Below are 23,778 nucleotides of genomic sequence, written 5' to 3' on the forward strand. Positions count from 1 at the left end.
AACCACATGTTGGTTTACTGCAATTTTTTCGATAAAAAAGAAATTTTGTCCACTAATTAAGTTGTTTTTATTATAAATTATTAACTACTGTGTTAGAGATATATTAGACATATTAGCCCAATGTAAAAGGCTTAAGCCGTACTCTTACTTGTCCTACTAGTTTAGGGTTTAGTTGTCTATATATACTCATGTTAGGGTTCATTGTAACACAAGTTATTGTACTACACTCTTACATAATAAAGAAGTAACCCTTAAGGGATTTCTCCGTAAATGTAGGCTAACAAAGTTGAACTACGTAACCCTCGTGTTTTCTGTGTTCCTATTCTATGCTTCTCATTTCGCATTCACTCTAGCATATATATCATGGTATAACATATCGCGTTGTTAATATATTTAACATGATATCATAGCCAAGCTTCATTCTTGGCATCAAACAAACATCTTTAGCAAGCAAAGAAGATTATCACGTGCACACCACCATCTGAAGTCACACATGTTTGCCTACTGGATCTAGACTCCATGGCATCTCGCAGCCACCATGACTTAACTTCTTAGATTTGTGCACATCAAGCCTTCAGCTAACAAAACCAACCACACAAATGTGCCCCACGGCCTCCCGCGAGAAAAACCCAGAAGTCCAGCCTCCACTGAACGCTACACACACCTCCACGTGCTACCGTCGTTTCGACAACTTCTCCACACGTTGCTACGGATTTCTCAGGTTCAGATCCTCCTTTGGTTACACACGCTGTCCTGACGGCCTTGTAGCCCACCGATTTGCAAACCTGTAAAATCTGGAGGTCATCGGGTGTTGCATGCACCTCCACGCGCTAAAAGTCGGTTACATGCACCTCCAGGATCTCGCACGCGTCGAAAGATTGCTGTTGATGTCTTCATGACGTCACCTAGTGACGTCATCTAGTCACGTCAGCGCCATATAAGCCCTAGCCACGTTAGCCCTAGTCTAGGTCAGTGTCAAGTCATCAGAATGACGCCACCGGCTTTGCAGCCAGATCCGTGACCTGACCCAAAAAACCTAGAACCTACTCGGACTGTGTAGACCGTTGACTGCTCATTGTTGATTTTGACTCTTCCCGTTGACTTTTGCTAAGTGCTGATGGTTGATTTTGACTTTTGCGTTGACTTTTGACCAAAAGTCAAAATTTTCGAAATGGCCTATCTTGCCCGATTTTGGATTCCATTTCTTCATTTGAAACTCCGAAATTGGTTAATTGGCACATTCTTCATTGTGGTTTCTTTAAAGGCATTATTGAAGGCATCTCCAAGTGATCTTCTCATACTTATCCAACCTCAAACCTTTATCGAGCATCCGCCTTGAGTTTAAGGGAGGGTGTTAGAGATATATTAGACATATTAGCCCAATGTAATAGCCCCAAGACCACTCCTACTTGTACTAGTAGTTTAGGGTTTAGTCGCTTATATATACTCATGTTAGGGTTCATTGTAACACATGTTATTGTACTACACTCTTACTTAATAAAGATGTAACCTTTAAGGGATACCTCCATGAATGTAGGCCGACAAGGTTGAACCACGGAATCCTCGTGTTCTCTATGTACCTATTTTATGCTTCTCCTTCAGCATTTACTCTAGCATATACAACATGGTATAACATATTGCGTTGCTAATATATTTAACATACTGTATGAATAAGAGAAACCGGAAAAGCATACGGAAATCTCAGGATATACATAGATGCAATGATGATGCTATAAATTTATTATTCTAAATGCATCTGTAACACAGTTAATTTGAAGCTCATCATTTGTGTGGTAGATAGATCTACAAACCTTTCGAACATCATCATTCGACAAAGTTTCGACTAACTTAGGCGCTGTCGAAAAGAATCCTCGTACTAGAGGACTGCATGCAACAATCCCAATGCCTAGTTTCCTGCAGAATCCGGACAAAAATAAAATTTGGTTCTTAATTATTTTATGGACAATTATTGGTTTATATTGCTTAATTAAAGTAAGAATGACATTGTAGACTAAACAAATGTGTATAATATTGTACAAATTTGCATAAAATGTACAATATTATACATATTTATATATAAAAGTATAAAACTATTATATACATTTGTTTAGTAAATTTTACAAGAATCAATAGTTAAATAAGAGCTAATAATTTTCCTTATTTTATAAGTTAGAAAGCAATAGTAATGCATCACCTGCAAGTAGGTATTATTTCTTCCTCCACATCTCTGGACCACAAAGACCACTCTAGCTGCACAGCAGTTATGGGATGAACGGCATGTGCCCTTCTGATTGTTGAAGCCGAGGCCTCAGATAGACTATTGTACTTGATTTTACCCTCTTCAACTAGTTTTTTGAGTTCTCCAATCTTGTAATTCACAAAAGAAAAGAATTAGAGGATGCTAAATGGAAATGTTCTCAAAAGATGCATAATGATACACATATTAAGAAATACGACTCGCAAAAAATGTAGCTACAGAGCTATCTAAGAACGAGACAACTGAAAGATAATTATGCCGAAAGAAAACAGTATATTGATATGTATTTAGACTAATTATAATACAATGTATACCGGATTATAAGGCTTCTTGATGATGATTAGCATGTATCTATGGGTTTACTTAGCAAAAGCAGCAGGACAATACAGGTTGATGAGTACATGATCTTTGGCAAAAGGAATGAAAATGAAGATGAAAACATATATTTGCCTCAGAAATCCAAAAGGAATTAGCATAAGATGTAGTACAAAACATTTAAGACGTGGAGATTAGGGCTGGCCCTTCCCATAGGCGAGTTAGGCAATTGCCTAAGGCCCTCAGGTAGAAGGGAGGCTCCAAAATTTTAAAAAATAAGAGAGAGTAGGGGCCAAAAAAAAAAAGTTTCAGAATTACAAAAATCTGGCATATCTTTTTAACCAAAAAACAAAAATTTTGGTAAATCAAACATTATTATCCTCTAGAAAAACCAAAAATCAACCAGATAAACTACAAATCCGGTCTAAGATATTAACCACAAAACGATCACAAATCAAAACAAATAAAACAACTCAAATCCCTAAAAATTTTACCTTTCTTTCTAGTCTCTACTCTCCGCCTCTCTCTGTCTCTCATTCTCTTTGATTCTCTTTCTCTTCCTTGTTCTCATCTGCACAATAGCTCAAGCAAGGCAGCAAGCTTCCTCCGCCTGGACCGCCTCTCTCATTCTTTCTATGAATCGATTTCTCCGCCTCCAGCCTCTCTCATTCTTTCTCAGTTTCTCTGAATCGATTTCTCCGCCTCTCACTGTATCTGGTTCAACCGTTCCCCGTTCAGCAGATAGCAGGTATAAATACTTTGACTTGTAATAACTAATAAGATTGACCCCTGGACCCCTGGTTTTGTTTATCAGTTTTGAGCCTTCAAGTTTTTTTTTTTTTTTTGGGTTATAGATTAGATAGGATTTTTCTTATGTTTTTTTGTGGGTGGGTCTTATTAATAAGCGTTGTGTTATAGTTGTGTTTAATTTTATTTTTTTTAAATTTAATCTTGTGTTTATATATATATATATATATATATATATATTAGTTAGTGGTAATGTATTGAATAAGCCTTTATTTATGCAGGTTGAGATTGCTAAAAACTTGTTATTGTTCGGTGAGACTACAACGATACTTTTTATATAAATCAGGTTCTATTTCTTATTTGCTCTATACTTGAAAGTTATTTTCTATTTTAGTCTTTATAAATATATTGTTTTATTAGAAATGTCTACTAAAAAATATGCATCTGGATATGAAAAACTTAAAAAAAGAATAAAAGAAGAAAAATTAATTGAGTCTCAAAAAGGATCAATGGATAAATTTGTTATTAGTAATAAACAAAATATAACACAAAATTTAGATGAAAATATCACAAATGAGCAAGAAATTCACCAAAAATAGTTAGAAGATAACGAGATCATATCTAAGATCGACAATGTCCCAAGAAAGATTAAGTGGATTAGCTATATTATTGATTGAAAATGAGATGTTAGAAGAACTTGAATACAAAAATTTAATTAGTCAATTTACATCTTAAAAGGTAAGAAAAATATATTTTTAATGAAATATATTATAATATAAAATATTAAATAAACATTAATTTAATTAATATATAAGTATAAAAAATGCCCAATTTTTAGTTTTTGCCTTAGACCTCAAAATATCTAGAGCCAGCACTGGTGGAGATATATATATATATATATATTCAGAATTAATCTTGAACTTGCCAAGGGTGAAGTGAAAAATGGAAATGGTACTACTATATAGATATATATCAAACACCTAGTGATTCCTGCAACAACAATCAAGTGGTAGATGGTGGTTTCATTATTATATAGGAATCATTTAAAAGGCTTAGTCAACAATGAAAATTAAGACTAGAAGAGAATTCTTTGGTTTACATTTAAAAGTAGATTACACGTTGACAGAATTAAGTTATGCAACTAAAAATGTTAGTAGAGGTCACTCTGTATTTAGAGGAGATAAAGAAATTATAGGCAAAAGGGAAGAATTAACGAACTGTGACTTCAATAGGAACACTGGTGTCGATGCGGTGCTGGTAGTAGAGATCAATACAATCGACATCAAGGCGCTTCAAGCTGGCCTCACAAGCTGCTCTCACGTATACTGGATTGCCACGGATCACCCACTTCCCATCCTCAAAACTATTAGCGAACTTGGTTACTAGTTGCACCTTCACTCTTATCCCTCCCTTCAAAGCCTGTAATGAATTAATTACAGCCAAAATAATTAAGAAAGAGGGTAACTAAAGCGAAGGGGAGGACAATGCTTAATTAGTTAGCTAGCAGCTTCAAGTACTTACCTTTCCGAGGAGAATTTCGTTGGTGAAAGGACCATAGATGTCGGCAGTGTCAAGAAAGGTGACGCCGTTGTGAATGGCATGGTGAATGAGAGTGATCATGTCTTGTTCGGGTTTTAAAGGGCCATAGAAGGCGGACATGCCCATGCAGCCCAGTCCTTGTGCTGACACCTCCAGTCCTTGTGAACCCAGCTTTATCTTCCCAATTCTTGACGCCTTATATTCTTTTAAGTTTTCAAACACTACTTGCTAGTTGCTTTCAGAAAACAATTGAAAAGCTCTTGGCCGGTAGTGGTAGTTAGAGTTTATTTAGAAGAAACAAGACTAGAGTAGCTGCTGAGCAGTAGTGTCTGTTCTAAGAGTTTATAGTGCCAAAATAAAACTGCAAGCGTAATAAGTTAATATCCATTTGCGTTAAGGACATACGTTAGACAAAGTAATTGTTTTGTTGTCAACCATTTATAATATTTTGTTAATATCAAAAAAAAAATAATAATAATAATACTATTTTGTTATTTACCATTTACAATTTTCTGTCTAGCAATTTAAAAAAAAAAAAAAAAGAGGTTCTTGGCTTATTGTAATCAGATAATTACTCCATAGCATATGTAACATTGAAATACCTTAGTGGTCCAATCCATATTAATTTGATTGTGTTTTATGCCCCTAAAAAAAGAAGTAGTTAATTCTCTATTTGAACATTTAAAACTTAATCAATTAAATTCACAAGGATGCACCTCTTATTGGAGAAATTATTAGGCCCATTGGGAGGATTGCTAACGTGTTCCTCCCAATCAATTAAATAATGTCATTTATACAAATGTGTGAGTCAGATTCCTAATTAGCACAAGAATTACAAATAAAAAACTACTAAATGATGTCACATTTGTATAAATAATAGTATTTTATTGGTTAGAAAGACCTTGAGGACCACATTAGCAATCCTCCCGGTGGACCTAATAGTTTCTCCTTTCATTGATTAGGTGGATTTTGTTTTTGGAGAAAGTCATTGACCAAGAATAATACTACATATACAAACTATTTTACAACATTTTTACAAATTGCTAATGTGGTTTTAACATTTTATAAATAGTTATTGGTAAATAAAAATATGATGTTAGTGGTGAGCTTAAATTAGAACTATTAAGAATTCACCACATCAATAGTTTGTAAAAAAATAATAAAATAGATAGTTTGTGGTTATAGTATTACTCTTATTTTAATTATTTTATTGTATTTGCTATTTTATCCGCAACATTAAATTTTGCATGAAAACATGTTGTTGTACTTGTTATATTATTGTTTTGTGTATTTTTTACGACACTAAATAAAACTTTTGAACTTCTTATTAGGAATCTATCTATAATTTATAATATATAATAAAATTTGGATTCCAACCTGGCGGATGCACACAATCATGTCACATGTACATTTACTAAAGTATATAACATTGACATGCATGTAGCAAAATCCTCAATAAATTAGGGTGATATGGACTAATAATGCTATGTGGCAAGTTTTAATTTGTTTAAGTTATACACATCACCCACATGATATGTTATTTAAGGGTACAATAATTGTAGAGACTTAAATACTAATTAAAAAGGAAAAAAAAAAACTCCAAATATAATGCATATTATTAAAAGGTACCATAAAAGTCCAATCGATAATCTATATATATAAATTAATAGGAAAAGTTTAGAGAAAGTCCAATTAGAAACTCAAATTAGAGTCCAATTTTGCGTCATGTGTCCTAAATTATTTATTTTTAGAGAGAGTATTAATTCCTAATTTTAGAATCAAATGTGGGACCACATCATAAATATTCATCCAAGTGAGTTATTGAGTACAAAAATCAAAGAGTCTAGAATAAATAATCATAAAAAAAAGTGTTTCGCAATAACAAAAATTAAGAAGTAATAAATAAAATAAAATAAATATGGACAATTTACACTTTATAACTAATAATATTCTTACAAGACTTTTTAAATAGTTAAAAAAAATATAAGAATGACTATTAATAGTATTTAAATTATATATATATATATATATGAATTATACTATGCATTTTTTTGTATATCTTTAAGTGTATTCATGCATATGCATGAGATTACAAGCTAGTATATTATAAAAGTTGGATCCCAACCTACTGGATGCACATAATCATGACACATGTACATTTACTAAAGCATATAACATTGACATGCATGTAGCAAAATCCTCAATAAATTAGGGTGATATGGACTTATAATGCTATGTGGCAAGTTTCAATTTGTTTAAGTTATACACATCATCCACATGACATGTTATTCAAAGGTGCAATAATTGTAGATACTTTTTTCTTTTTTGAGAACATAATTGTAGAGGCTTAAATACTAATTAAAAAGAAAAAAAAAACTCCAAATATAATGCATATTATATAAAGGTACCATAAAAGTCCAATCTATAATCTATATATCTATTAATAAACAAACCTCAAAGAAAATTTAATTAGAATTTCAAATTAGAATCCAATTTTGCGTCATGTATCTAAATTCATGCAAGGACCACACCATAATTGTCTACTTAAGTTTGTGCCATATGTCCACTTAAGTTTCTTAATATTTATGCCAAGTGAGTTAATGATTGCAAAGTACTAAGAATCTAAAATTAATGAACTATAAAAAATAAAAAATAAAAACCAATCACATGTACTCGATAAAAATTACCACACAACAAAGATCACTGCACGTTCTATCTTATTAAAAATTATAAGAAAAAAATGATAATAAGTAGTACTAATTTAGGTAAGAATTTTAATATGTTACTAATTACGTTTACTTTAAAAAAGTAATTTGACTAATTATTTATATATTTATAATAAAAATTGTGTTTAATTTTAAATGCATCCATGCATTTGCATGGGTTACACATGCTAGTATATTATAAAAGTTGGATCCTAACCTGGTGGATGCACACAATCATGCCACATCAATAATATATTATGAAAATTGGATCCCGACCTGGTGGATGCACACAATATAATCATGCGACATGCAGTGGCGGTTCCAGAATTATTTTTTAGGGGGGGTCATTCAAATTTATGAAGTTGACAATGACCTCTTTATAAATAATATTTTCTTACTTCATCTTGATTATTAGGATGATAAGATGAGATTTTTTGCAATCTATGATTCGAATGAATATTTTTTAAGTCAACATGAGCTCTTTTAAATAATGAATCTTAGGTGGGAGATGAATTTTGCAGTATACATGATTTCTTTATAAATATTCTATCCATAATACAGCAAGAGAATAAATGATAAACTATAAGTTCATTGAGCATATTGTTCCTTAGTATGTTGAAAATTAGTTTTGCTAAAATTAAATCTTGAAAATCATCAATTGTCTCTTATTATTATTATAACAAAGTCATTAATTATTATTGTTAAGTGAACTTTAATTATTATTGCTTAGAATATTTTAATTTATTATTTATTAGTTTTTGTCTTAACTCTTTTCAATTTTTTATTCAACAATTCATCTCAACTTTGACAACTTATTAGTCTTTATAATTTATTAAAATAATTTTTTTTTGTCTTTTGCATTAATGGTTCAAGATTTCAACGCAACAATACAATCATTAAAAAATAAAAGAAAAATTGGCTTCACTTCCCACTGTTTACAATTTACTGCTCACTTGATTATTATTTTTTCCTGAGATTTAAGATCAACAAATTACTAATTTTTGTTGTTAGGCTTGCTATTTTTTTTATTAGATTTTATGGTTTGTTGTTTGTTTGTTTGTTATTTTTTTCTTTTAAATAGAAAATCCAAGATACATGTTGGTATTGAATTGATTTGTTATTGGGTTTATTTAAGGGGTTCAAAATTTCAATTTAGGGTGGTCAAAACAAAAACTTTAAAAATATTATTCTATGTAAAAAAAATCCAAAAGTCATGAACCCCCTGACCACTATGTGGCGCTACCACTAGCCACGTGTACATTTACTAAAGCATATAACCTTGACATATAGCAAAATCCTCAATAAATTAGGGTGATATGGACTAAAAATGCTATGCAGCAAGTTTCAATTTGTTTAAGTTATACACATCATCCACATGACATGTTATTCAAGGGTACAATAATTGTAGAGAATTAAATACTATTTAAAAAGGAAAAAAAAACCTCCAAATATAATGCATATTATTTAAAGGTACCATAAAAGTCCAATCTCTAATCTATATATATAATAATAGGTAAAGCAGAGAGAAAATTCAAATAAATTTCAAATTGGAATTCAATTAGAGTCTAATTTTGCGCCATATGTCTCATCTAATTTAAATTTTAGAATTTTGTACCAAGTGAGTTAATTTAGTGTAAAAATTGAATTTCATTAAGAGTTTAATTTTGCACCACGTGTTCCATCTAATTTAAATTTTTAAATTTTTGTGCCAAATTAATTAATTTAGTGCAAAAAACGAGGAGTCCAATATAATAAACCATAAAAAAAACATAATCATTATAATAATAGGTAAAGTAGAGAGAAAATCCAAATAAATTTCAAATTAGAATTCAATTAGAGTCTAATTTTGTGTCATGTGTCTCATCTAATCTAAATTTTAGAATTTTGTGCCAAGTGAGTTAATTTAGTGTAAAAATTGAATTTCATTAAGTGTTTAATTTTGAGCCACGTGTTCCATTTAATCTAAATTTTTAAATTTTTGTGCCAAATTAGTTAGTTTAGTGTAAAAAACGAGGAGTCCAATATAATAAACCATAAAAAACATAATCATATAACTAAAAAAAATTCAAATTTATAAGTGTATATATATATATATATATATATATATATATATTAATAGGTAAAGCTTAGAGAAAATTGAATTAGAAATTGAAATTATAATCTAATTTTGCGCCATGTGTCTAAATTTATGTGGGAACTACCCCAAAATTATCCACTTAAGTTTGTGCCATGTATTTACTTATGTTTTTTTAATATTTGTGTCAAATAAGTTAATCAGTGCAAAATACTAAGAATCTAATATTAATGAACTATAAAATTTAAAAAAAAATCACATATGCTCAATAAAAATCACCACATGTTTCTCAAAAAATAAATAAAATAAAAATTACCACTGTGGGGGGTAAAAAGATCCTGATGGGAATGTGGGCCTTTTGGGCCGTGCTAAGGAGGGCCGACCTGCTCCTGGGTTTAGAATTTGTTAGTACTATGGGTCGGCCCATACGCCGAGGATCCGAGGATCCAGCCGAGGGTGAACTTACCCTCGGATGGACACCGAAGAACTCGGGATTTCATAGTAGAGATTAGGGGATGACACGGTTAAAGCCAATGGTTAAAAGGGGTGAACTCTTGAATGCCCTAGAAGCACCGATGTTGGAGAAATGTCAAAGATAAAGGCTGCTACCTCCACATTAAAGACCCTGCACCTACCACACTGGCCGCATTAATGGGGAAGTGACACCTGAACAGTGGAAGGGAAACTTCTGGTTACTATTCAAAGGCACTGAGAAAAGAAATATCTAGGCTAAGGGAGAGATTGGACAACATGTGTACAAAGTATCAAAAAGATGAGTATTTAAGGGGCAACCTAGAACAGGAAAAGGGGGGACTTTGTAATCAAAAAGGAAAAGAAAAAAGAGAAAGAGAGAATATAAGAACAGCTCTTGGCTTCGTCCGAGGAGGTTGATTTACAATATTCCCCGTTGTTTTTGAGTATTTGCAATCTTTGGCTTGTCATTTAATCCTCACACACTTCTAACCTGGGTTTCAAGCCCACACTTTACAAATTCATATTGTTTAAGGCTCATTGGGCCTGAGCCCGTCACTGTTCTTGGGGCCAGGTGCAATTATGCGCTTACAATTGGCGCCGTCTGTGGGAAATCTAGTCTAGAAGAGGTAGGAATATTATGGCAGGCTTAGGCTCTCACCATGCAGAGTCACAGGGATCACAACCGGAAAACCATTTCGAACGTCTTGAACGTCGAAGGGATCGTGAAGGGAGTGTCCATACGGAATACCCTGGCACTAGCCATACTCATGGCGGGGGTAGCACCACCCACGAGGAGGGTTCTAAATCCATGCAGAAGGAAATCAATCGTTTGAAGAGAAAGTTGCGCCGTGCTAAACGTAAGTTTTCACCGTCCTCGTCTAATTCTTCCTTGGAGAAGGGTAGGGGAAGTGGCTACGGTTCACGGTCGCGCTCTCCCACCAGTGCAACATCCTCCGGTGAGGAGGACGACCAGCCAACCCGCAGACGTAAGAAGCTTCGTTCTAGGGGCTTAGGCAACGATACCATGAGTAGGGCGTTGCACCAACTCTCTAAATCTCCGTTTTCACGGAGGATTGAGAGGGGGAGGCTTCCCAGAAGGTTCACCCAGCCCACCTTTACCATCTATAATGGCCGGACTGATCCGGTGGAAAACGTGAGTCACTTCAACCAGAGGATGGCAGTGCACTCTCACAACGAGACTCTGATGTGTAAGGTTTTCCCCTCCAGCTTGGGACCTGTGGCTATGAGATGGTTTAACGGTCTCAAATCGGGGTCTGTAGGCTCGTTTGGGGAGCTAACTAGGGCATTCGCTTCGCGGTTCATTACGTGTAGCAGAGTCCCTCGGCCATTGGACTCGCTGCTATCCATGGCCATGAAGGAAGGGGAGACGCTGAAAGCATACTCCGACCGATACTGGGAAATGTTTAACGAAATAGATGGTGATTTTGATGAGGTGGCGCTTAATACCTTTAAGGTAGGTCTTCCTACTGACCACGACCTAAGAAAGTCTTTGACGAAAAAGCCCGTCCACAGTGTACGTCGCCTTATGGATCGTATTGATGAGTACAAAAGGGTAGAGGAAGACCGGCAGCAGGGCAAGGGAAAGGAGAAGGTTATCCCGCAGGAGAGAAGGGATTTCATGTCGGATAGATATCACAACAACAAGCCGAGGAGGGATTACTTTGGGCAATCCGGCTCGGCAGCACCTCAGGCAGTAAATACTGTATTCCGAGAACCAGTGCATCAGTTACTGGAGAAAGTTCGTAAAGAGCCCTTCTTCAGATGGCCAGGAAAGATGGCAGGGGACCCTGCGAAAAGAAACCAAAACCTCTTTTGTCAGTACCATCAGGATGTGGGCCACACTACTGAGAATTGTCGGACCCTCTGGAACCACTTGGAGCAGCTTGTCAGTGAGGGAAAACTGAAGCAAAGCAGCACCTGTGCCACCCTAGCGGGCAGGGCAGTCAACCTGTTTTGAACAACCAGAGGAAAAATTCATCTCGGCCTGCATTAGGAACAATTAATGTTATCTTCGCTGCGCCTGGTAGAACCGGCTCAGGTCCCACTAGAGTGATGGCGATTTCCCATCCTCAGGTCGAGGATGTGGGTAGCAGGCCAAAGAGGTTGAAGGGCACCTTGCCCGTCCTAGGTTTCTCCGAGGAGGATAAGGTAGGGACTATTCAGCCCCATGATGATGCTCTTGTGGTCACCCTCAGGATAGGGAACTATGATGTGAGAAGGGAGATGATAGACCAGGGCAGCGGTGCAGACATCATGTACCCTAATCTGTTCAAGGGGTTAAGGTTGAAGTTGGAAGATCTTACTCCTTATGATTCGCCGCTCATAAGTTTTGAAGGGAGAGCCGTTGTGCCGAAGGGATAGATTCGTTTGCCCGTTCAATCCAGCTCAGAAACGGTTGAGGTGGACTTTATTGTGGTTGACGCGTACTCTCCGTATACAGCCATCCTTGCCAGGCCATGGCTGCACGCACTTGGAGCTGTCTCCTCTACCTTGCATGTTAAAGTTAAATTTCTCTCAGGGGAATGTGTTGAAGAGGTCCTCGGCAGCCAATCGGTGGCCAGGCAATGCATATCGGCTGCTGTTCTGCATCAGACGGAGGCCGAATCTTCGGCCCTGATCACTAAAGGTTTATAGCAATTAACTGCTCCCGGTTCATCTGGGATGGCGACAGGGGAGGAGACATATTGTGAGGAGTTGGAGAAGTTTCCAGTAGCCGATGACCCAGAGAGGTTCTTCCAAGTCGGTGTACTTTTGCCACACCAAGAGAAGATGGAATTGTTAGGATTCTTGAAGGACAATGTTGATGTTTTTACGTGGGATCCTTATGAAGCTCCAGGCGTTGATCCGAGCTTCATTTGTCATCACTTAAATGTCAATCCAGCTATCATTCCTAGAAGGCAGCCACCTCGGCGATCTTCTAGGGAACATTCCGAGGCTGTGAAGGGAGAGGTTCTCAAACTTAAAAGGGCCGGTGCTATCAAAGAGGTTTTCTACCCCGAGTGGTTGGCCCATACGGTTGTTGTCAAAAAGAAGAATGGAACGTGGAGGGTATGCGTGGACTTCACTGATCTGAACAAGGCCTGTCCTAAAGATTCGTTCCCAATGCCACGTATTGATCAACTGGTGGATGCCACTGTCGGACATCCTCGGATGAGTTTTTTGGACGCCTTCCGTGGTTACCACCGCATTCCCTTAGCATTAGAGGACCAGGAGAAAACTGCCTTTCATTACACCTACGGGGAATTATCATTATAAGGTCATGCCATTCGGCTTAAAGAATGCTGGGGCTACCTATCAAAGAATGATGACCAGAATGTTCGAACAGCAGATGGGGAAAACCATTGAGGTATATGTTGACGATATGGTGGTGAAAAGCAAAACAATACCCTCGCACGTGAAAGATTTGGCCGACACTTTTCAAATACTGAGAAAGTACAAGTTGCGCCTCAACGCCTCAAAGTGCTATTTCGGCGTGGGGTCTGGGAAGTTCTTGGGATATATGATTACTCATAGAGGCATAGAGGTAAATTCGGTGCAGGTCAAGGCTATTCAGGACTTGCAGTCTCCTCGGAACCCAAAAGAAATCCAGAAGTTAACGGGAATGATTACTGCCTTGAATAGATTCATATCTCGGTCCGCTGACCGGTGTTGCCCTTTCTTCCAACTGTTGAATAAGTGGAAAGGGTTTCAATGGACCGAGGACTATGAGTTAGCTTTTCAACGGCTCAAGCAATATCTTTCTCGGCCACCCATTCTGTCTCGTCCAGAGGCACATGCGATTTTGTTTGCTTATCTGGCAGTGGCCGTCCACGCGGTCAGCCTGGTCCTGATAAGAGATGATGACGGGGTGCAAAGACCGGTATATTATGTTAGTAAGTCTTTAGGTGATGCCGAAGTGCGTTATCAACCTTTGGAGAAAGCGCTCCTGGCCGTGGTTCATGCCACGCGAAAGCTTCCCCATTATTTTCAGTCTCACACGGTGGTTGTTCTGACTCAGCTGCCCCTCAAGGCAGTGCTGCGTAGCGCCGACTACTCAGGAAGGGTAGCAAAGTGGGGGACCATCCTGGGGGCTTTTGATGTTAAATACAAGCCTCGCACCTCGGTGAAGGGCCAGGTCCTCGCTGACCTGGTGGCGGAATTTACCGAGCCCTTGCTGGAAGAAACTCTGAAAGAGGCCCACATGGGTGAAAAATTAGTTGGGGCAATCACAGCTGCGGTGTCTCCGATTTGGGAAGTGTATATGGATGGGGCTGCTAATCAGAGAGGGTCTGGTATTAGACTCATTCTAATGTCCCCTGAAGGAATTATCTTTGAAAAATCTTTAAGATTGGCCTTCTCGGCCACTAACAATGAGGCCGAGTATGAAGCAGTCTTGGTAGACATGCAGATGGTACGTAAGATGGGTGGTAAGGAAGTCCATGTCTTCTCGGACTCTCAACTGGTGGTCGGCCAGGTCATGGGGACCATGGAGGCTAGAGACCCTGAATGTGAATATTTGGCCCAGATCAAACGCCAGCAAACTGAGTTTGATTCCTTCGCCTTAACCCATATCTCTCGGAGCGGAAACACCCATGCAGATTCCTTAGCCACGCTGGCAACTACCTCGGCTCAAGGTTTACCTAGGGTTATCCTCGTTGAGGATTTACTAAAACCCTCTGTTGTCATTGTCGGCGCACCTCGCATCCATCTAATAAGGCCTGGACCTAGTTGGATTGACCCGGTCATATCTTTTCTTAGGAATGATGTCCTTCTTGAAGACAAATCTGAGGCAGATAAGATACGCCGAAAGGCGCCGCGTTTCTGGTTGTCCGAGGACCAGAAACTGTACAAACGATCATTTTCAGGACTGTACTTGTTGTGTGTACACCCTGACTCAACGGAAGGGCTTCTGGAAGAACTGCATGAAGGGATTTGTGGTAGCCACACCGGGGGAAAATCCTTAGCCCACAGAGCTCTAACTCAGGGTTATTGGTGGCCTAATATGCAAAGGGAGGCTCAAGACTATGCCAGGAAGTGCGATCAGTGTCAGAGGTTCGCCCCTAATATTCATCAACCTGGAGGAGTTCTTAACCCCCTTTCCAGTCCTTGGCCCTTCGCACAGTGGGGACTAGACATAGTTGGGCCGTTCCCCAGGGCAACAGGTAACAAAAGATGGCTTCTCGTGGGAACAGACTATTTCACTAAATGGGTTGAGGCCGAGCCCTTAGCAAATATTAGAGATGTTGACTCCAAGAAGTTTGTCTGGAAAAACATCGTCACTAGATTCGGAATACCACACACACTCATCTCAGACAATGGTGTCCAGTTCGATAGTAAGGCTTTTAGGAAGTATTGTGGTGACATGGGCATCATAAATAGATATTCCACTCCAGTTTATCCTCAAGGAAATGGACAAGCCGAGGCCGTTAACAAGGTCATTGTCAGTGGGCTGAAGAAAAGGTTGGACGATGCGAAAGGCAGATGGGTAGAAGAGCTCCCTCACGTTCTGTGGACGTATCGGACCACACCGCGCAGGTCCACTGGAGAAACGCCATTCTTTATGACTTATGGAGCCGAGGCGGTCATACCTTTGGAATCTGGTTTTCCTACCCTAAAGACAAGTTCTTTTAGCCCGGAGAATAACGATGGACTTCTGGAGAAAGGTCTTGATTTACTTGAGGAACGACGCGAGGCAGCTATGGTTCAAATGGCTTACTATCAACAAAAGCTAAAACGAGGATATGACGCCCACGTGAGGCTAAGGCCACTCGCACCGGGTGATCTTGTGCTAAGAAAAGTTGTTGGCACCTCTAAAAACCCAGCTTGGGGTAAGCTAGGACCCAACTGGGAAGGCCCTTATCGCATTGTTTCAGTAGCAGGCATAGGGTCATATCGGCTAGCTGACCTAGACGAAAAAATTGTACCACGCCCGTGGAATGTAAATAATCTTAGGAGGTATTATTATTAATAAAATGTGTTTTTGTCAGCTAACATTTCGAAGTTATAAGTACCTCTGATGCATGAGGTTACTGTTCTAAAGGGTCAAACAGAAACTTGGTTAAGTGTAGTCCTCGGACCACAAACCTTGTGGAAATTGATGCCTTCTCATTTGTTAAACAGAACCTAAGTTATGCCGGGTCCTCGGGCCTCCTACTTTGGAAAAATTAACATTTGAAGTTACTATCTTTAAGAGTCAAACAGAAACTTGGTTAAGTGTAGTCCTCGGACCACAAACCTTGTGGAAATTGATGCCTTCTCATTTGTTAAACAGAACCTAAGTTATGCCGGGTCCTCGGACCTCCTACTTTGGGAAAATTAACATTTGAAGTTACTATCTTTAAGAGTCAAACAGAAACTTGGTTAAGTGTAGTCCTCGGACCACAAACCTTGTGGAAATTGATGCCTTCTCATTTGTTAAACAGAACCTAAGTTATGCCGGGTCCTCAGACCTCCTACTTTGGGAAAATTAACATTTGAAGCTACTATCTTTAAGAATCAAACAGAAACTTGGTTAAGTGTAGTCCTCGGACCACAAACCTTGTGGAAATTGATGTCTTCTCATTTGTTAAACAGAACCTAAGTTATGCCGGGTCCTCAGACCTCCTACTTTGGGAAAATTAACATTTGAAGCTACTATCTTTAAGAATCAAACAGAAACTTGGTTAAGTGTAGTCCTCGGACCACAAACCTTGTGGAAATTGATGTCTTCTCATTTGTTAAACAGAACCTAAGTTATGCCGGGTCCTCAGACCTCCTACTTTGAGAAATTTAACGTTTGAAGTTATGACTATCAATAACCAAACAAGAACTTGTCCAAGTATAGTCTTCGGATCACAAATCTTGTTGGTGGCCTTGCCCTTATCGCACATGTTAAGGAAATAATTACTTCTACGTTTGTTAAAATCGGATCTTTGGTTCTTTATTTTTGGGTGACAAATCTGCTCAGATTATAAAAGTTTGATCTTTATGTGAGTTATTTGCACGGTGACACTTTTTAATATCTAAAGTTATATAATAATTTTTGAAGTCATGATGGTTTGCATGATAGAGTGACATTCCCTGTAATTGCGTGTTGTTACAAACTTTCATGGCAAACATAAGGAAAATAAAGTAAAGTAAAGGCAACAATAATGGAGGCCGAATAAAATATTTTTCATTAAACGTATACAAATGAGGGGAATACAAAAGTTCCTAGACAAGGCCCTAAGCTAGGGAAGGGGAGCTTGATGGGAGCTGTTGCCAGCCTCAGTACTTTTCAACTCCATTTCAAAGGTTGATGAGGCTTGTTTTCCTTTGTCCGTTGAAGGCATGAGAGGCTCCATGCTTGGGGATTCCTCCTTCTCAGCAGCATTACGCTTGTCCTCCTCTTTATGGGAACCTTCAGGTTCTGTAGGAGTAGGAACAAGCTCTTGTACCACTGGAGTAAGAGCAGGAGAGGCAGGGATAGGAGAGTCTTCAATTTCTTGAATGTCTAAGGGAAGCCAAATATTTTCGGGCTTCCTCAGTTCGGAAACTTGAGGAATCCCTGCCATATTCATGGCCTCCCCCCAGACTTGCTGGCAGTATTCACGGCACAAAGCCGCGAAAGCCTCTGTCAGTTCTTCTTGGGTTTTGATGACCCCCTCCTAGTAACTGGCCTTCTTCGCTGCATCCATGGCGCGCTTGTGGGCGTGAGCTTCCTCTTTAGCCAGCGCAAGCTCCTTTTCAAGATCGGAGCGTGCCTGTTGGATTTGGGCGACCTCGTCCTCCTTTTGACGGAGGAGCTTACGCTGCGCCTCCATCTGACTCTCCATTGTCTTCAGGCTGGCCTTGTCGCCGTCTCTCTCTCTCTTCAGATCGGCCAGCTGTGAAGTGAGCCTTCCTTTCTCTGCCAGGACCTAGCCCAGAGACTTCTCTGCTTCTTGCCTCAACTCCTGCTCCATCCCAGCACGCTTTCGAGAGTCCTCCACGAACTTCTCGGCCGCAAAAACTTCTTGGATGGACTGAAAAAGGGTTAAGAAGGTTAAATGCAATGAAATGCTTATAAATAAATGTAGAAAGTAAAAGTGTACAATTGGAGCTTACCAGAGCTAAACCCCTTTTTAACGAGAGGAATAGCTGCGGATGGCCCATCTTCTCCAAAGACTCCATGTCCTTGGGCAGCAGAAGAGACCGCTCCAGCACCTCGGCTACGTGGTGGGCATGGCCTTGTTGCACCGCTCTGATACTGGAGTGGCAAGGAATAGGGGCGCCGTCCAGTCTCAAGTCAGGAGACCAGACGGTTGGCGCTCGTCGCACCTCAGCCACTTCTCTGATCTCCCCACTCTCAACCGAGCGGGCGCGCCCTTTGCCTTTGTCTGGCTTCTACTACTGGGCCAGCGGTGGTTGCTGCTTTATTTTCTTTGCCTTCTCCCCACCAGCCACCTCGGCGTCCACCTTTCTTTTATTCTTAGGATTGTCGGTGGGAGGCTTAGTGTCGGCTGGAGGAGGAGGAGGTGGTGGCAAGGCAGGATGAGCTTGGGACCCCCTTGCGCTCTTCTTTGCCACCCGGGCACCTCTGTCGGACATGAGATCCTTAAGCGTGTCCATTTCTTTCTTCGATTGAACTATCGTCTGGACGCGCTATCACTAGACCTTCTATCCCTGAGGCCTCGGCTTCTTCTTCTTCCTCCTCGTCGGAGAGGATAACAAATGGGTCTCCGCGGGGACGTGGAGAGCCCTCGAGCTGGAATTGTTCTATCTCCTCGTCCAAAGTGTTGGAAGAGGACACTCGCTCCTCCGGGATGGCAATGCCCTGAGAATGTATGGCGAGAGGAACTGCCGCTATGGGCTGGTTGTGCAACACGGTGTGAGGGGCGTCGGGGAGATCGCGGTCGTCCAAAAAGTTGGGCCGGGCTACGTTTATTCTCCTCCGTCTTCGGTCACCTGCGATTATGGCGTTTTATATCTCCTGGAAGTCCGAGGAGATAGGCTCGTACCCTAAGATCAGATGGGCGGCCCTAAGTTGTAGGTCTTCACTAATGAACACCTCGGAGCGCAGTACTCGGTTTAGGTCTGCGACGCTACAATGACTCAAACGAGGGCGCACGTGTTGTTTATCTGCAAAAGAGACGTCAAAACGAACAAGCCTGGTCAGATTCACACAGATATGTAATAAGCTTAAGTAAATATGAATACGCATTCTTGTGTGTGTTAGAGGAAGTTGTGTTATGGGGAGATTAATCCTATGGCATCGCACCTGGAACCCCCCACTCCACTGGACAGTGGAGGCCGTCGTGCCAGTTCCCAGAGACGATCAGGTAGTCGTCCTTCATGCCTTTGTTGGATTTGGGCAGACAGGAGATTAGCCTAACGACACTAGAGCGAGATTTAATGTAGTAACCTACATTGGAAAGTTTGTGGGATTCGTATAGAAAAACGACGTCGTGCCAGGTGAGGGTCAGACCCATTTTCTCGTTTAGAGCATCGACACTACCCAAAACTCTAAAAACGTTTGGGAGGCACTGATCGGGACACAACCGGTGGTTGCGAAGGTATTCCCTAGTTGCAGGTCTCATTGGGAGAGTCATCCCACCCTCTATGAAGGCTATCATTGGGATGATAACCTCTCCCTCTTTCCTAGAACCGGCCACGGCTTCTGCCGGGCAATACTTTAAACCCACATCGCCGGGAATGTTATACTTGGCTCTGAAGCCTTCCATTCCGGCGGCGGTATCAACTAGACACTTAAACCTACCCATTGGAAAGAAACGAAAGATTAAACTCTAAGAGGGAGAATGCTTATAGTGACAGCCGAGGACAAGGTCCGAGGAGAAAACGGTTAAGAATAGAAAGAACAAAAACTTACAAAGTCGAAGATGTGCAAATTTCCACGGTTTTCTGCAGGTAAAGTATGATGGTTGATGTTTTGATGGGATTAACCCCTGGGGAATTAAATGAAGGCGCAGGTTCCCGAAGCGTCACGGCGTGCGGAAAAGCGGCCTCGAAATTATATTTATCCCGCCCAAATTTTCGTGGAGCAATGAGGGCCGTTGGATGCCCATCTCGCCGTTGAACGTGGGGGACAGAGTGTAACTGGCAGTAATAAATGCGCGCGTTGTTGAAAATAAAACCGCCAAGTGGCGTCTTCTGGGACGCGAAACGATTTCCACACTTGCCATCACTCACAAATGTGTGGAGTAGGTTCTCGTCGGATCAAAACCCTATTTTTCTCCTCGGACGTTGAAAATTAGAGTTTTGAGGGGCTATTGTGGGGGGTAAAAAGATCCTGATGGGAATGTGGGCCTTTTGGGCCATGCTAAGGAGGGCCGACCTGCTCCTGGGTTTAGAATTTGTTAGTACTATGGGTCGGCCCATACGCCGAGGATCCGAGGATCCAGCCGAGGATCCGAGGATCCAGCCGAGGGTGAACTTACCCTCGGATGGACACCGAAGAACTCGGGATTTCATAGTAGAGATTAGGGGATGACACGGTTAAAGCCAATGGTTAAAAGGGGTGAACCCTTGAATGCCCTAGAAGCACCGATATTGGAGAAATGTCAAAGATAAAGGCTGCTACCTCCACATTAAAGACCCTGCACCTACCACACTGGTCGCATTAATGGGGAAGTGACACCTGAACAGTGGAAGGGAAACTTCTGGTTACTATTCAAAGGCACTGAGAAAAGAAATATCTAGGCTAAGGGAGAGATTGGACAACACGTGTACAAAGTATCAAAAAGAGGAGTATTTAAGGGGCAACCTAGAACAGGAAAGGGGGGGACTTCGTAATCAAAAAGGAAAAGAAAAAAGAGAAAGAGAGAATATAAGAACAACTCTTGGCTTCATCCGAGGAGGTTGATTTACAATATTCCCCGTTGTTTTTGAGTATTTGCAATCTTTGGCTTGTCATTTAATCCTCACACACTTCTAACCTGGGTTTCAAGCCCACACTTTACAAATTCATATTGTTTAAGGCTCATTGGGCCTGAGCCCATCACTGTTCTTGGGGCCAGGTGCAATTGTGCGCTTACAACCACATAACAAAAATTACCACATGTTCTATCTTATTAAAAATTAGAAAAAAAGGATCATAAGTAGTATTAAATTTAGATAATAATTTTAATATGTAACTAATTATGTTTACTTTAAAAAAATAATTTGACTGATTATCTATATTTTATGATAAAAATTGTGTTTAATTTTAAATGTATCTATATGTATACATGAATGCATGTGTTAAATGCTTTAAAAGAAATTAATTTGTCTAATTATTTATATTTTTATAATAAAAATTTTGTTTAATTTTAAATGCATCCATGCATTTGCATGGAGTTACATGTTAGTTCAATGTAAAAATTGGATTTCAATTAGAGATTAATTTTGCGACATGTCCCATCTAATCTAAACTTTTTAATTTTTGTACCAAATGAGTTAATTTAGTGTAAAAAACGGGGAGTTCAATGTAAGTAAACCATAAAAAAACATAATTTTTGAATGATTTTATATTTATGAGCCTTTTTTCGATGTAGAATTAAAAACAATTCAAGTTTATAAGTTATCTATATATATATATATATTAATAAATAAAGCCGAGAGAAAATCCAATTATATTTTAAATTGAAATTCAATTAGATTCTAATTTTGCGCTACGTGTCCCATCTAATAAAAAATTTAAAATTTTTGAACCAAATTAGTTAGTTTAGTGTAAAAATTGGATTTCAATTAGAGTTTAATTTTACGGCACGTATTCCATCTAATCGAAATTTTTTAATTTTTGTGTCAAATGAGTTAATTTAGGGTAGAAAACGACGAATCCAATATAAATAAATCATAAAAAAAACATAATCATATATCTAACACTATATATAAAATTAGAGAAAGTGAGAGTTTGAATGATTTTGTATTTATGAGCCTTTTTTTATAACTAAAAACAATTCATTTGACACAAAAATTATATATATATATATATTAATAAGTAAAGTTTAGAGAAAATTCAATTAGATTTTACAATTGAAGTCCAATTTTGCGCCATGTATTCTAAATTATTTATTTTTAGAGAGAGTTTTATTTCTTAATTTTGGAATCAAATGTGAGATCATATCATAAATATCTATTCAAGTGAGTTATTGTATACAAAAACCAAAGAGTCTAGAATTAATGAAAATAAAAATATTTTAAAAAATGGACAGTTTACATTTTCTACCTACTAACATTCTTACAAGACTTTTTAAAGAGTTAAAAAAAATATAAGAATGACTATCAATAATATTTAAATTATATATGTAAGATTATTTTACTATGCATTTTAATGTGTATCTTTTAAGTATATACATGCATATACATAGGGTTACAAGCTAGTATATTATAAAGTTGGATCCCAACATGGTGGATGCGCACAATATAATCATGCCACATGTACATTTACTAAAGCATATAACATTGACATGTAGTAAAATCCTCAATAAATTAGGGTGATATGGACTAATAATGCTATATAGTGAGTTTCAGAAAAGTCCAATACCATTGTGGGGTCAATGGACCCAGGAATATGTGCTGGGCTAGAGGCCCAATTCGAGGACACTGAATGGTCCGAGGATGTGTGAATATCAACCCAAGAGGCAGTACTGATGGATAAAGAAGCGAGGTCTGATCAAGGTTTCCTAAGAAGGTGGTCTGAGGAATAGTATGTCCTCGGCTATGTAAAATCAAGGTAGGAAATGGCTGTCTGGCGTCCAAAGGTGATATTTTAGGAAATCGTATAAGTAAGGGTAGGCATGGTGGATGTACAAGATAAGAAGAAGGGCTACAAAATATCTAAGATAAAGCTGTTAGCACTGCATTAAATACTCTGTAGCTAACTCTCTAGCCGTATTAATGGGAAAGTGATGCCTGAGCATTAGGGTTCAGCCTTACAGCTGCCTCCAAAGACTTCAGGGATAGGTTGATGGGACAAGTAGCTAAATTAATAATCTAATCCATACATGGAAAATGGGGAGAAGAAGGGGGATGATATAAAAAGCAAAGGAAGACATTCAAAGATGGGGATCGGAGAAAAAAAGGGAGAAAATACTGTACACGTTAGCATCCATAATTGTAATCTGTTTTTGAAAGAGTGAAAGAGAATATCCATCATCCTCGGCTTGAGTTTGAGGATAATTTCTGTTACATAAACAATCCAATGTGCATGATGTTGCAATCTAGCCTATCATTTTTGTTATTTAACATCACTAGAACCTAGATTCAAGCCCACTCTTTACAAATTTCATTGTATTAGGCTTTTTAGGTCTATCCCATTCTTACTTTTGGGTTTGAGTGCAAATTGTGACCTTATAATTGGCGCCGTTTGTGAGAAATACTTGTTTTTAGGAAGTTTAACATTATGGTAGGCTCAGGTCCACACCATGCAGAGTCTATGGGGTCCCAACGTGAGGATCATTTCCTACATCTTGAACAGGAAAGAGATCGGGAAGGCAGTGTGCATACAGCTCACACTAGTAAGAGTCATTCACGAGGTGGAAGCAGAGTTCCTCATGAGGAAAATACTAAGGCCATACAGCTGGAGATTGACCACCTAAAGAGGAAGTTGAGCTGCGAAAGGCGAAGGAGAACTCCCTCCTTTTCTGACCCTTCTTTTGAAGACACCAAGGATAGCAGTTACAGACCCAGATCAAGAACTCCCCCTGATGAGTCCTTCTATTATGAGGAGG

At 38.9% G+C, this 23,778-nt stretch overlaps 1 protein-coding gene across 1 annotated transcript; it reads right to left on the reverse strand.

Moving 5' to 3' along the window:
- Positions 1 to 1,585: 1,585 nt before the first annotated feature.
- LOC142625164 (IN2-2 protein-like) lies at positions 1,586 to 17,904 on the reverse strand. Its single transcript, XM_075798861.1, has 7 exons — positions 17,745 to 17,904; positions 17,364 to 17,636; positions 4,841 to 5,061; positions 4,538 to 4,738; positions 2,195 to 2,367; positions 1,812 to 1,914; positions 1,586 to 1,645 (listed from the first exon to the last, which is right to left on the reverse strand). Exons 1-7 carry the CDS (start codon positions 17,902 to 17,904, stop codon positions 1,586 to 1,588), a joined length of 1,191 nt encoding a protein of 396 aa, XP_075654976.1.
- Between the last annotated feature and the right edge of the window lie 5,874 nt (positions 17,905 to 23,778).

The sequence above is a fragment of the Castanea sativa genome, chromosome 2 (assembly GCF_040712315.1).
Source record: "Castanea sativa cultivar Marrone di Chiusa Pesio chromosome 2, ASM4071231v1".
Lineage (NCBI taxonomy): Eukaryota > Viridiplantae > Streptophyta > Magnoliopsida > Fagales > Fagaceae > Castanea > Castanea sativa.

Coding starts and splice junctions, on each gene's coding strand:
- LOC142625164 (XM_075798861.1), bottom strand. CDS start 17,904: ATGGAGAGTCAGATGGAGGCGCAGCGTAAGCTCCTCCGTCAAAAGGAG. Junction 5,062..17,363: donor CTTTGAAATGGAGTTGAAAA/GTACTGAGGCTG, acceptor AAAACTTAAAAG/AATATAAGGCGTCAAGAATT. Junction 1,915..2,194: donor GAAATAATACCTACTTGCAG/GTGATGCATTAC, acceptor CGGATTCTGCAG/GAAACTAGGCATTGGGATTG.